The following is a 13998-nucleotide window of genomic DNA, read 5'->3' on the forward strand; positions in this document are numbered from 1 at the left end:
GAGGAGGAAAAGAAGGTCAAACGCAACAACATTGTGATTCCATACGTGTCTGGAGTATCAGAGAAACTCAGGAGGATTTTCAACAAACATAACATCCCTGTGTTTTTTAAACCCAAGAACACACTAAGACAGATGCTGGTACACCCCAAAGACCGCACACCCAAACACAAGAAAAGCAATCTAGTGTATGCGGTCCAATGCAGTGAGGAATGCACAGACCTGTATATTGGGGAGACTAAACAACCACTACACAAACGCATGGCTCAACACAGAAGGGCCAACTCCTCAGGTCAAGACTCTGCAGTCTACTTACATCTGAAGGACAGAGGACACTCGTTTGAGGACCACCAGGTGCACATTTTAGACAGAGAAGATGGATGGTTTGAAAGAGGTGTCAAGGAAGCCATCTACACCAGGGTTGAGAAGCCGTCATTGAACAGGGGAGGGGGTCTACGCCACCACTTATAATGCTGTCCCTTCATCACTTCCCAGGAAACTCAACAAACGTAACCTATTGGCCTCAGGTGAAGATACCAACGAGGGTTGTTCAGTCTTGGCCACAGGTAGACTTAACGACTGTAACGACTGTCGTCACAGCAACAAGGAACACTAAGGAACCAGCGGTATCGATGACCCGGGCCAACTACCCCACAGAGGTTAATAGCTGAGTTTCCCTGCCAGTCAGTCAGAACTGAAGAAGTCCTTTGGATAAGGGACGAAACGTCTTCCAGTATCTTCAACCAAGTCCAGTTGCCCTTGATTTTAACCTTCATTGGATAACAATAATAAAGTTTATTTATACAGGACTTATCAAAACACAGTACAAAGTGCTTCATAGAGACACAGAGAGAAAGATGAAATGAAATAACACAGTGAATAATAAAATACATAATGTTCAAAATAAAATAAAAAACAAAATAAAAAATTAAAACATTACAATAAGGATAAAGCAACCATGAGGTCACTGAGGTCAACTGGCAGTGCACAAAACATCTCAGGCTTAAGTGTGACAGTGGCAAGAATGCTTTTCTGTCGCTGTATAAGCATTCATCCTTCTTTACCTGGTCATTAAGCCAGTTCTGTTCCTCCAGGGTGCCTAGGTCCTCTAGGCCCAGGGTGTGTTTGTTATATGTCACCATGAAGCCTGCAATAGGAGCAGAGGCCAGCCCCGCCCTGTACCGAGTCACCTCCCCTTTGATGTCCAGTTCCCTAAAACAAAAACACCAAGAGGAGAAACGCAGTAGAAATTTTATACAAATCATCAGAAGTATTTATCAAAATCTTCAGACATTTAAAAGAACAATAGGGAAAGTGATCCCACAAGCTCAAATAGTAAAAAAAACATTCCAAATTAAGAAAGGATAAAAGTCGTCACAGAAATTAACCTCCTGATGTTAATTTAGGCACCTCTGCTTCCAAACAGATCCTTCTGAATACCTTCGAGTAATCTGGCAACTTGCTTTTATTTGATATATGATACACATACATGTTATCAAGAAATAATCCATGTTTCTATTTTCTATTGATGAATGATGTAACACAATACTGATTTAACCTAGACAGATTTTATATCTACTGTTAATAAAAATAAAACACACGTCAAGTCGATCGTAACTGCAAAAATCCTCAGCAACCTGTTTTTAATATATTCTATAGTTCATTGTTCATGTTGGAAAAAATCTGTACATTGGCTTCTATGTTAACCTTACCACAGGGGTGCCGGGAAAAAAAATGCAGGATCCTGTGGCGAAAGGTTCAAACAGAACCAACTTCTGGAGAAACGTAACCCGACGTCACACTTCAGTGGCCACTCACATAAGCTAGCAATCGGACCAGGTCAAACTGCTCCACAGTCAGCCTGAGATATCGCTGGGTTCTATCTAGGCTGAAATCATGGCCCAAACGATGATACTCAGCTGTGTGCTCATTTGGTTTATTTATTTATTTTGTGTACCCAGCTTTAACTCATGCGTCTGGCTTGCAACAAAATAGCAATACCAAGAAGCCTCCTTTGGTTTGTGTCGATTTGTTTGAGAGCAAGATAGTGAGACAGCGAGCAGCGCTGGTTGATCGAGGTAGCATTGGTATCGAGAATAAGAGAAATCAAACATTATTTTTTGATTATTTCACAGCAGTTACGTACAAGCCTGTGGTAATCGAAGCAATGCCTGGTTTGGTGTGAATACGGCCTTAGTGCTGAAACATACTGATAAACCTTGAGTTCAGAACAGGTGTGAACAACATGAGATAAGTGAGTTAGCATTCAGGCAACTGATACTCTGTGTGGTAGAGATCTAATCTTTCCACATATTGGTAAATTCCAGATTAATACTGAAACAGGTGGATTCGAGCAGATTGTGTGTGTTTGTGTGTGCGCAAGCTAACCTGTTGCTGATGTCAGAGTTGCCTTTCTTCTTCAGGTATTCGAGAACATCAGACTCACTGAGAGGAATGAAACCGCCGTACTTTAGGTAGAAGCTCTCCAGAAACTCTGAAAGAGAGGAAGCAATTTTCACTGAATCATTTAATATATGTCTGATGTTAAAAACCTAAATTCACAATACTGATTCTGAATCCATTGCTGAAAATCATAGAACTGTAGTTTTATCACATTCAGGCCTGTGGGCTAAAAAATACAAGCAGTGTTACAGTTGTGTGGATTTAAGTTATATACACACTGCTCATATTTGCACATCCTTTACTTTGTCACTGAAATAGGTTTTTGCTTTACCTGAAAATGTTAAGGATGCCAACAAGATTCTGTCCCAGAACAACAACACAAAACCTTACTCTAAGATGACAGAAATATGTGTGCATCAATGCGCATCATTTATTAATGTTGTCACTTGAAATTGTAAAAAAGAAACATTAAAAACAATCCCCATTTCTGATTCCTGATCGATATGTTCTTCCCCATGTGAGAATCAAGGTTGATCTTGAATTAGATGTCTGTCCTAAAAGCTAAAATATCTACTGGTTTTCTGGACTATTTTTTGCATTATGCTAGATGAGATGATTAAATTGATGTTTGGAAAACATAAGGTAAATGTTGAAAATACTTCTTCTACCAATTAAGCATTTTCCCTACATCAGTGGTGTTTCATTCATAATTTCATGACCATGACAAATAATGAAAAGAATTTGGTATATCGTCTGTGTAAACTGTGTAAATCTCAATTACACATAAATGTCGGTCTTACCCAGGAAATTCGGTTCTTATTTTGGAAATAAGAACAAATCCCATAAAAGTTGTTAATTATGCATACACACAAAATCAAGTCTCTGTGTGTGTTAAGGTGACATGCTTTATGAATGTTTTATGAACATCATATGACAGAAAAAGTGCTTAAGCACACATCTTACCGTGGACCATATCAGTGAGCTGCTCCAGGCTTTCTTTATCCTGCCTCTTTCCATCCATCTCTTCTCCATCTTTGCCCCACACTTCTTCCATCTCCTTCTTCTCCCAGGTTCCAGGCTGACAGTACAGCCTGTGGTCTCTTAATGCCGAGAGGTACTGTGAGCTGGATACTGTAATAGGGCCATGGGATGGAGGAGCTACTGTAGCTGGATAAGAAGTTTCCACCTCCATAAGTGTGGAGCAGTGGTTGTCATTTGTTGGTGTGGCAATGTCTCCGTTGGACAGAGTTACCGGTGCAGACACTGAGTCCATTCTGTCAGGAGTTTGGTCCACCTGCATCTCAGAGTCCAGGTCCTGGGGAGATTCTGACCTTAAAGCAAGACCTGACTGCTGTGAGACAGACAACAGTCCATTTTCCATTCCACTCATGATCATGTTGTTCTCCCTCACCTCCTCTTCAGGTTCGGTGTCGGACAGGTTTACAGTGTCTCCATTTCCAAATGATTTAATTGAGCTGGGGTCAGTCTGCTCTCCATGGTCCATCTCTGCATTTTTGTTTTGCCCCTGCCTCTGCACAAACACTAATCGAGGTGATGCATATGTTTTAAGTCTAATGACACCACCCCCTAAACCGCCCCTCTTTATTCCATCTTCAGCTTCCATTTTTGATGCAGACGTAACTCTCACAATTCCCCTCCCTCCTCTCCATCTACCTCTAACTACTGGTGACCCCCTGCCTGCCATTCCCGACAATCTCATCTCCACATCCTTGCTATCACCACCTCCTTTCCCTCCTGCACCAGCAACTCCTGACCCCTCTATCAACATGTCTTCCTTTTTTTGTGTATCACCTTTGTCTGGAGCAACATAGTTCCTCATTGGTCCATGCTGCAGTGAGACTGTGGCAGGGAGGGCAACAGTGGTTCGTGGCTGAGTATCAGTCACTACTACAGTCGTCTGCACCTTCTCATATCTGTCATCTTCATTCTCTGCTTCCTCTACCTTTTCCTTGTTCAAATCAAAACTCTTGATATGTATCAGCTGGTCACCCACCTTCCTTTTTGAGGTGTCCCAGAGGTCACTACTGGCCCTTCTCCCTCTCGCCCTCCCCCTCCCTCTGCCCGAGATTCTGACATTATGTCCCGTACTGCTGGGGCCACAGCAGTCACAGGCCTTGGGAGTTCTCTTCCTGCCTGACGTACGGCCATTGAGTGGGCCCTGAGCAGGGGTTGGTGTCTGTGTAGAGGACCAGGCTGATACTGGGCTTGAGTTAGAGGCAAGTGCTTTTGCTGGGGTTACAACAGGTGGCTCGGCATCAGCAGGAGTCGGAGTAGAGGGCTGGGTCAAGTCAGAGTTGGAGGTAAGGTCTGTGGTGAGGAGTTTGGCAGGGGTCTGGGTTAGGTCCTGATCTGTAGTATCTCCAGGAGGGGTCACTAGAGGAGCTGTTTGCAAAGGAGGTGCTGTAGTGCGAACAGTTAAATGAGGTGATGCTGATGGTGTTGTTTTCATTGGGGATGCAGAGCCGCTGTGAACCATGACGTCCTCCTTTGGCTCTTCAACCCCATCCCCAACACCCACTGTCCGCACCCCCGTCCTCTCCTCCCCTTTGGTCCTCTGAATTTCAGGTGTTGTGGTTTGTTCTTATCTTGTTTTTTTTCTGGCCACTTCCCTCCAGAATCTGGACCTGTATGCTTCTGTAATGTTCTTTTGCTGTGCAGGGGAAAAAAGTCGTTCTCAAGCCTTTCCCAACATAGAGGGTATTGACATGACAACACACTAGAACATGGCAGGGACTGAGTGTTCCTCAGTGAGGGGTAGACTCCATGTGCAAGAGAAACACCACCATGGTCACCTAATTAGAGCAACTGGGAAATAGAGGAGGAAACAGGGACAGAGAATAGGACCCAATGAAACAAATATTAGCTATATAATTAAATCACTGCAGTTTAAATGTGCAAGGCATTACTCAGAACTCACCCAGGGGTAAACACAAACACTTTCACATCAATAATGCAAGGAAAACACATGAGACCAAGCCCTGTTAGCAAGTTCAAAACAAGTTTATATTTTCAGATTATTATTAGGACTATAGGTCTGAATAGTATCTTCTATTTGCAGGTGAGATTTCAACGGTTGATGACACTGTCACTAGTCCACTTATCTACTGTAAGGACAGGCATGTTTAAATTAAGATAATGTATATTATTTAAAATGAAATGTCAGTTTAATCAAATCCTCATTCTGCTGGAGATGATAGTCATTGACCGTATGAGACTTGGCCAGTCGAAGGACAGAAGTAGCAACTACAGTCATGATATCGTCAATTAACAGGTGGATCACTGTGCAGCGCACATTGCGATCAGTTTGTTTTAGCTTGCAACTAACTCACTTTTTGCACAAATATATCACGTTTCTACACAATGACAAGTACTTAACGGACATTTTGTGCTACCTCTCCTTTTAAAGTTACGTTAATGTCCCGTTTTCATAGAGGTGTTGTTTCGTTTAGAAAGAAAACACGGTTAGCTGACGTTAGCAACATAGCAGCGACATTTAACATTTATTGAGCTGCAAATATTCAGTGTATGCAGATAAACGAATCGTTAGCAGTTTTCGGTCATTATCATTTTTGACACTGTCTGCTAGAATCCCCACAGTCAATTAAGTTACGAAGTTAAATAAAAACTGTTAGCTAAGGTGATCTAACACTTGGCACAGGGCTAACGTTACTGGCGCATGCATCACACATCATTTAACAATTTAACGTACATTCAGATAATTTAACTAAGTCAGGTATCACATTCACAAAGTTTTGCATAGCTTAGTTATTCCCCTGAAGCTAACCTTAGCTAAGTGAGCTAGCTCCAGCCAAAACACAGGCGAAAACACAAAGCAGCGACTGCACATATCCTCCATTTTCAGTAGGAAGTTGGAGGCGTATAAAGACCAAAAAGAAGCTGCACATCAGTATTTAAAGTAATATGCGGTACAAGCCAAAACCATGGCGAAAAAAGAAAAGAAACAACATTATACGATACCTTGTCTATGAATTAACAAACACTTTCATCTAACCACGATTTGAAGAAACAACACTCCAAGCTGTCGTCGCTTCTTGATTGCGTCACGACGTCGGGTCGAGCTCGTCCGGTGTCCATCAAGTGAGAGCATAGAGCTGTGGTCGGCAATGGGCGGCCCGCGGGCCAGAACCGGTTCCGCAGCCAGATTGCTTTGATAGCAGAAAAATAAAATATAAATAAACTGATAGCGGTCATCAGTCATGACAGATACAGTTACTCACACAAACACTTAAGTGATTGTGGCTGCAAAATAAAAGCGCGAGAATTTTTATTGCAGCAATGCTTTATGTTGAGTTTATTGAAAGCTTTTACTTTGAAGAGTTCTGAAGGACATTCTAAAGAGTCTCTGGCGTGCTTGACACACCTCTGGGAAGAATGCACAGTATAAAGTAGCGTGGCGCTGCGGAGAGCCCCCAGTTGCAGTAGTGCATGGATCATGTAAATAAAAAATACAAATAACGCGTCTGGCTTTCAGGTTACGTCCGGATACGGGATTACCAGGTTTATCATCTTGCCACACAATATCGCAGAAATGTTTCTAAAATTTGGATTTCACAAGAGACCACAAGAAAATCTACAGCAGTACACTTTCAATCAGTTTCAATTTTACAATTTTCTGTGTGCTTTTATTGGCATGGCATGTAAATGAATCGATGTAGTCACGCAAATAAAGGTAAATAATGGATATAGAGAATGAAAGCAATGGGAATTCTAATTTATATAGCCTAATCTAAATATAATGCAAAATATAATACAAACTTGTATTATGATGGTAGTCTATTATCCTTGTTATCATTTCCAACCACTAGATCAGTGACACTACACACACTGTGTCTTGTTAATCTTTAATTACAAAAACAGGCAAATAATAAATATAACAAACAGTCAAAAAGTAATGGAAAGTACACAATTATAAACAGTAAAATGTCAAAAAAAGGTTACATGGAGAGAATATTAACATGATTAACAACAATGATTGGTTGCTTGACACCAGTAGTTTCCTACCTTTTCAAAGTCATGTCTTGACTTATGTAAGACAAAGACATCTACCACAGTTATAGATATTAACTGTGTAATTAGGTGTACCATAATGCAAATTAACATCGCATAAAATGTATTAAACAAGTAACTTCAGACAGCTTAGAGTGAAAAATTAGCTTTTTTAAACAAGAGAACAAATTATATGTTTGAGCTTACTTAAAAGCTTCAGTACACCAACTCAGACCACAAAGACAATGCAGCAGATTATGCATTGAAATACACAATGCATGACACACAGTCTGTTGCTCTACATTTGTATTTGTACAAAAGGTCAGTGCTATAGTATTCTCTACTTGCATGATCAAAAACAACAGGTATAATAAAGTCTCTTTACAAGTGTCACTTGATCCCAGTGATGTCAGGTAATCAGAAATGACCTTTTAAGTCCCATTTAAACACCAAACATATGCAGCACTGCAAGGAGTCTTACTTTTCACATACATGTCTCGCAATGCACTAATGCCACAAGTAATTATTTGGAAAATACTGCAGTTTTAATAAAAAAAATAGAGGGGGGCGGGGGGGGGGGTAAGGATATGCTGTCAAGACTAACAGCAAGGACTTAGTGCTTCTTAGACTGATACAGTTTATTTGTTGTTGTCCGTTGTTGGGGTTTTTTTTTGACAGTTTTTACAAGACAATTTTGAACTAAGTCCTAACCTTTGGATCAGCTGTTTGATTAATATTTGATTAATTGAATGATTAATGCTTTTTCCATTAGAGCAAGCTCACAACCTTCCTGATGTTTGAAAAGTGATTAAAGTGAAAGATTAACAACACAATCAGAGTAGGAAATATAAAAGAGAGTGATGATCTACTTTACACAGAGGAACTTTCTTTATTTTACAGTTTTATAATTTTTTTCTGCACTTTAACTGCAATGACGCCATGTCGCACTGTGGAAGACAGTGGAGAAGTGGATGTTGATTAACATGACCATTGTGCAGTGGACGGTGAAAGCTGTGGGGTTTTGGCCTGGAACAGATAATTGGTAGGATTAAGTGGAAAAAGATGAAAAGTATTATCCTTTCATAGAAATATATTCTCAAAACATGACGAAAAATATATGCTATTTGTGTTACTGAAAAACCACTATTACCGATCAAAGTGTGCCATTGATAGCTGGAGTATGTATGGTCTTGGAGACTGCGGCGCCGTTTTTGCCCCCTGCTGTTAGCACCTGGAGCTGCAGCTGGTAAACACTGTCTGCCTGAAGACCATGAACTGACACCGACCGCTGGTACTGTGGAGGGTGAAGCAGGGTAAATTCGCAGACACACACACACTATTCGTCTTAAACAAATGTTTTACTTGAGCAGAAATAATCTGTTGAGAGGTAAAACAATAAGGCTTGTGATATATACTATATTTTTTCTTATTGTCAACAAAACCAACCATGTATGAGTCTGCCTCTTAAACTATCTGTCTTCCCAAGCTTGTTTATGGCTACGGAACTCTTAAAAAGTGGGTGACAATTGTAAACTTTATTTTAAAAATAGGCTTAATAATCTTCTACAAGAGCTAGGCACTGAACTTTTAAGCAAATTTCACTCAAACAGGAAGTAAATGCTGTGCCAAGATGTTTCTTTTCTTTTTGAACTACTTCACAGCCTTTATTAACTTTTTATCTTCTGAAGCTTTTTTGATTATTTGAATGTTGACAATGCCTCTTAATATATATTAAGGAAAGAAAAAGGAACTTGATATAAAAATACTGACTCATCATCCTTACTGATAAAAAAGAAACACACACACACACACACACACTCATATTTCTAAGGCATTTCCCTTCTACTGCTAGCACAGTGCAATGCTGTCACTCTCTTCATGTCTCACCGGTGCGATTGTCTGCGTCTGGGAGACAAGTGTGTCTTCCTGCCCTTCTGAAGCCATGGTAACCCCTGATTGCAGCGTCCAGGTGAACTGGAACCCCTCTACAGCTGCTGGATCCAGTGCATGCTGAGACATCCTCCAGCGAAGAGTAGTAAGCAAGGTGCCATTGACTTGCTGAAAGTCTGCTGTCAGTCGCTCTGGACGCAGTATCACCTTTCTGCCTGACAGGAGGCGCTCTGACACAAACAAAGGACAAAAAAAATTTCTTCACTTATGAAAGACTGAACACTTGGTGCTAAAATCTCCTGAACAATTATGTGATTTGATCATAATGGGAATTATTTTGGGTGCATTTACTAACTGTGTGCATATATAAATGTGTTGTTCCCAAAAGAAAACAAAAGTTTTCAGACCAATTTTTTTAAAGTAAGTGTTTAGGGGTTCCTGGTTCAATGAAGATCAACGCATTTGTGTGTGTGAGATTGTGCCTTTAGTTACTCTTACCCTCAGTGTTACAGGGCAAAGCTTTGCCTCCTCTGACCCTGATGGAGGAGCAAGTTGGGGTCGTAACCCACGCAACAGCCTCTGAACCCGGGTCAGCCTTCATTACCACAGCGACTCTGTACTTACAGGCAAACAGCAGGCCAGTAATGGTGTGATGGGTGCCCTGGAGAGTGAAAAATAAGGTCAATTTAGGGATAAAAAAGAGTGCTTAAAGAGACATTATAGTGTAAATTGTACACAGCTGGTTTGTTAAAAGTGATGTATTACAAAGTTCCTTAAAATATACATATTACCTCTATTTTTGTTTGGAAACCTCTCTAATATAAGAAGCTTGTTAGTTGCATGTTAAAATAAACACCACAGTTTGGAGAAGCAGTTGGCAGCTTTGCAGGTTGGCAGTTTCAAATGGTGAGAAATGGCATAGCTGTTTATAAAAGGCTGAACTTCAATGAAATGAAATCATACTGTGTGAGCTCAGCAAATTGCACACAGAACTTTGATATTTATCAACCCACTGGGTCTGTGATCATTTTAGATGCAAGGTTACCTATAGGACAACAGTGGGTAAAGATACGGTATACAATCAATACAAGATTATCTTTTAAAGTACCTCTCTCTATTGCAGCTTCACTTTATGATTTGGATTTAAAATAGCTGCATTTTAAGAAGAATGTGTGGACAATTGTGGATTTAAAGTAGATGTTCTGTGCCTATTTTAAGTCTAATGACACATGGTCAGTAGTCATTGGTGAGATGATCCTGCAACTCACTTTTCTCATAGATTACTTTCAGCCAAACTATCCTACTTGGATATTTCAGCCAAGGATTTGACAGCGTTTGGTAAAAGTGATGTTAGTCAGAGACAGAGCAAGATGATGGCAGACACAAAGAAACACACGGACAGAGCATTCCAGACTGATCTGAGTTACTGTGATGAAATCTGATCACTGATATGCACATACACACAGCAACAATGCTCACATAGAAACAAGAGATGATAACATAATTTCATGAACACAGAGACACATAAAACGCAGCCAGGGTAGTTATACCAGCACAGTTGTTGTTTTCTCAGTGCTTGTAACATTAGTACTGCAAGTATGTGGATGCCACCGCAAAATGTATGGACCAGGGTGTCGCTGTTTGCCTGTAAAGAAAAAAACAAAAGAGAGACAGACAAACACTAAATATGTGGACATGTGTTTGTCTTTATCTGTGTCTCCCATAATACTTTCACAGAACCTAACACTACTACACTACTACTTTGAAACCTAAGACATATATGCCATGATACACAGTGATAAACTTTTTACTTTTCTTTACATTTTACATTTCTCTTCTCTCAGATGAGAAAAAAATCAGAATAAGGAATTAAGGGAATGTGTCATTTATCTTCATTCTGCCTACAGTATGTGTCTCACTGTTCATGTGGCTGCATACCTGCTTACTTCATGTCCAGCCAAGCAAGTTTGTGTCTTATTTTTCTATGTAATGTGCATAAAGTAACAGTATATACATCTCCATCTAGTTTAAACTTGGATTAATATTATGTGTGTGGTGTCAAAGGTTTAGGAGCTTAGAGAGTAAGTCATTACAAAACCAAAATCTGTTTAAAAGCTGACATTTTCTAGGAAAAAAGACCATCATTTCTTTATAAATAATCAATAATCATTTATGTAGAAATAGTTTTAGCGTAGATTTCTCTCTGAAGATTATTACTTTAAGCAAATCTGCATCTCAAGCATCACAAGCAGGATTGTGTATTTTATATGAAATAATTAAGTATTGTTAACCCCATTCTTATAGCTGGTTGTTGCAAGCTACACAAACAAAGGTTTATGAGGCTCAGGAACTATTTGATATATAAAATAGAAAAGCGTGATCAGAATTAATTGTATGTGTAAACTAATTTGATTACATTTTGTTGTCATTTTGTCAGTGGGGTAACACCCTTCAAGTTTGTATGTTCCATGATTACGTACATAATGTACAACTTGTTGGGTGTTATCCCTTACATATGTGCTCAAAGAATCACTCTTACTTTAACACATACTTTACATCTGTTTTTGTTGTGCACAGTCTTTCCTTTCTTTCTTTTCTTTTCTTCTTAAGGTATGTTTTATAATCAACTCACCGTGGTGAGGCCACTTCCAGAACACCTTGACCTGCAGCTGGTCATCGTGGTAATGAGGGGCAGCGACCTCCAGGCGCAAGTTGCCAGGGGGGACAGGGTTAAGAGGGGATTCATGGTGAGGCAGACCGGAGGAGAGGGAGAGGTCAGAGGAAGAAGGGGAAGAGGATGAGAGGGAAGGAGAGGAGGGAAGAGATGATGAAGACAAGGAAGAGGGGAGCTCATTGGAGAAGTCTTCGCCTTTGGTGGAGGACAGGAGGAGAAAAAATTAATGTTACAGTTTTTGGGTTTGGCTGATTTGAAGGCCTTTCTTTGGAATGAAAACAATACAAATAAAAAATTTAAAATTTGGATGCAGGAGTGATATTTATTGTGTTTTATGTAGTTTTTAAATATACAATTACCTATATACTATAATAACAAAACACTTTATATGAATGACTGGATTTATGAAACCTGTTAAACAGCACATGGAATTAATAAATGTATTATATTGTTCCAGGAATATTATAAACAGATGACGAGAGTGCAGCTGGTAGCTAGCTTTCCCGTTAATTCATTCACTCAGAAGCACTAATTGACTTTATCTGGCTTAACTGACCCTCATTAGAATTGAGAGAAAGCAGACCAAAATATGGACTGTATCAAATATTAATACTGCTAAATTATAAATGGCAACATGTTCCATATAAACTTGCTGGTATGTGGTTTGATAATTGAGCTACAGCTGGCTATTATCCTGGGCGGACCAACAGGTCACCTATAAATACCTCTGTTGCTTGGACGACAATTAACATCACCACTTTACACTGTATGTATGTGTTTAAACAGTGCAGCTGCAAGGAGACAATATTTGCTGACAGTCAGCAAATGCAGCAGATCTGAACTAACTCCTTACTGACTAAACTCACTGACTCAATAATGTATGGCTCTGTTAACAAATGGGTGTGGGGGACTGTACACACAGTATTTACTACTGTAATGACATGAAGAGTTAATGAAATGTTAAAAAATGTGTACTTGAGTAAGTCTCTATTTGGAGTAGGGTTGCTACGGGAGTCCTTAGGAGGCTGTGTATTGCTAAATCACAGCAACACAAACAGTACAGCTATAGTTTACACTACTTGTGCAATAAACCTCAGTCTACTAAGCAACCCCCAGCTTTATTTATAACCCCTTACTGTTTATCCCTACAAGACAAAGCTAAATAAAACCTACTGGAGTTTTCGTACCTTCATAAAAGTTATATATTACTAGGTGACATGGCTGTATTTTTGTATCTCTCATCAACATGATGCTTATCCAAACTGTTGTGAGATGCAATGGTGAAACACTTGATTCATGGTATGTAATATTAGCCTGCAATTTTTTAATTTTCCAAAAATAATTACTCCTTAAGGTGAACTGCAGCTGTTGTGAGAAAGTGGAGCAAACTACAGCCATATACACATTTGAGGTTTTACCACCCAATCCTAGGAAGAAGGTGCTTTTTTGTTACCTGTATGAGTTAATGTGGTGAAGACAATTTGGGCTCTGGGACTTTTCAGTCTCTTCTGACTCCAGTAGGCCACCGTCTGGACAGACACGAAGTAGTATGTAGCAGGCAGTAGACCCTGCAGCCACAGCTCACATTGTGCCTATAATACGTTAAAGAATGAGAACATGGAAAGAGAAGTTTTTTAGTCTTGGTTCTTGGCTACTTCTCAGTCTGTTTTAATTCACTTTCACTATGAAAACCACTTGTGAATAAAAGTCCATAAATTCACACGTCCAACATAATCACCAACTCAGGATCACAACTGTAGCACAGTTACTGCTAACATCACCATCTTCATCATCCTTACTATCATTGTAAGCCTCCTCATCATCATCCTGAGTGATTTGTGAGTGTCCTGCTTTGTGACTGACAGTCCAGACCTGTTCTGCATTAGCCCACTGTGTGTTTGACTGACAGCTAATTAACAGGCTCTTAGTAAATCAGGTCTGACCGTCTGCATAGATTTTAGCTAGTCACAACAAAGAGATGCTCGGATGATAACAAGTCTGTGTGT

The 13998-nt window shown here is 39.9% G+C and overlaps 2 protein-coding genes across 6 annotated transcripts in view; both read right to left on the bottom strand.

The window, feature by feature from the left end:
• LOC123971498 overlaps positions 1 to 6556 on the bottom strand; it is a 13741-nt gene extending 7185 nt beyond the window's left edge. Inside the window, exons 1-4 of one of the 2 annotated variants that reach the window (XM_046050369.1) lie at positions 6400 to 6556; positions 3364 to 5226; positions 2386 to 2491; positions 1062 to 1209 (exon numbers count right to left, since the gene is read on the bottom strand). In XM_046050369.1, coding sequence (XP_045906325.1) covers positions 1062 to 1209; positions 2386 to 2491; positions 3364 to 4897 — 1788 coding nt within the window. In that variant the 5' untranslated portion in view covers positions 4898 to 5226; positions 6400 to 6556. Of the gene's footprint in view, positions 1 to 1061; positions 1210 to 2385; positions 2492 to 3363; positions 5227 to 6205; positions 6340 to 6399 lie in introns of those variants that run through there. The other variant, XM_046050370.1, reaches the window with a different exon arrangement.
• Positions 6557 to 7269: 713 nt separating this feature from the next.
• anos1b (anosmin 1b) overlaps positions 7270 to 13998 on the bottom strand; it is a 56392-nt gene continuing 49663 nt past the window's right edge. For all 4 annotated transcript variants that reach the window (XM_046049155.1, XM_046049157.1, XM_046049158.1 and 1 more), the window contains 7 exons: positions 13446 to 13584; positions 11951 to 12187; positions 10869 to 10963; positions 9817 to 9979; positions 9316 to 9548; positions 8579 to 8722; positions 7270 to 8454 (listed from right to left, as the gene is read on the bottom strand). In XM_046049155.1, coding sequence (XP_045905111.1) covers positions 8582 to 8722; positions 9316 to 9548; positions 9817 to 9979; positions 10869 to 10963; positions 11951 to 12187; positions 13446 to 13584 — 1008 coding nt within the window. In that variant the 3' untranslated portion in view covers positions 7270 to 8454; positions 8579 to 8581. The remainder of the gene's footprint in view (positions 8455 to 8578; positions 8723 to 9315; positions 9549 to 9816; positions 9980 to 10868; positions 10964 to 11950; positions 12188 to 13445; positions 13585 to 13998) is intronic.

Source organism: Micropterus dolomieu, linkage group LG05 (genome assembly GCF_021292245.1).
Source record: "Micropterus dolomieu isolate WLL.071019.BEF.003 ecotype Adirondacks linkage group LG05, ASM2129224v1, whole genome shotgun sequence".
Taxonomy (NCBI): domain Eukaryota; kingdom Metazoa; phylum Chordata; class Actinopteri; order Centrarchiformes; family Centrarchidae; genus Micropterus; species Micropterus dolomieu.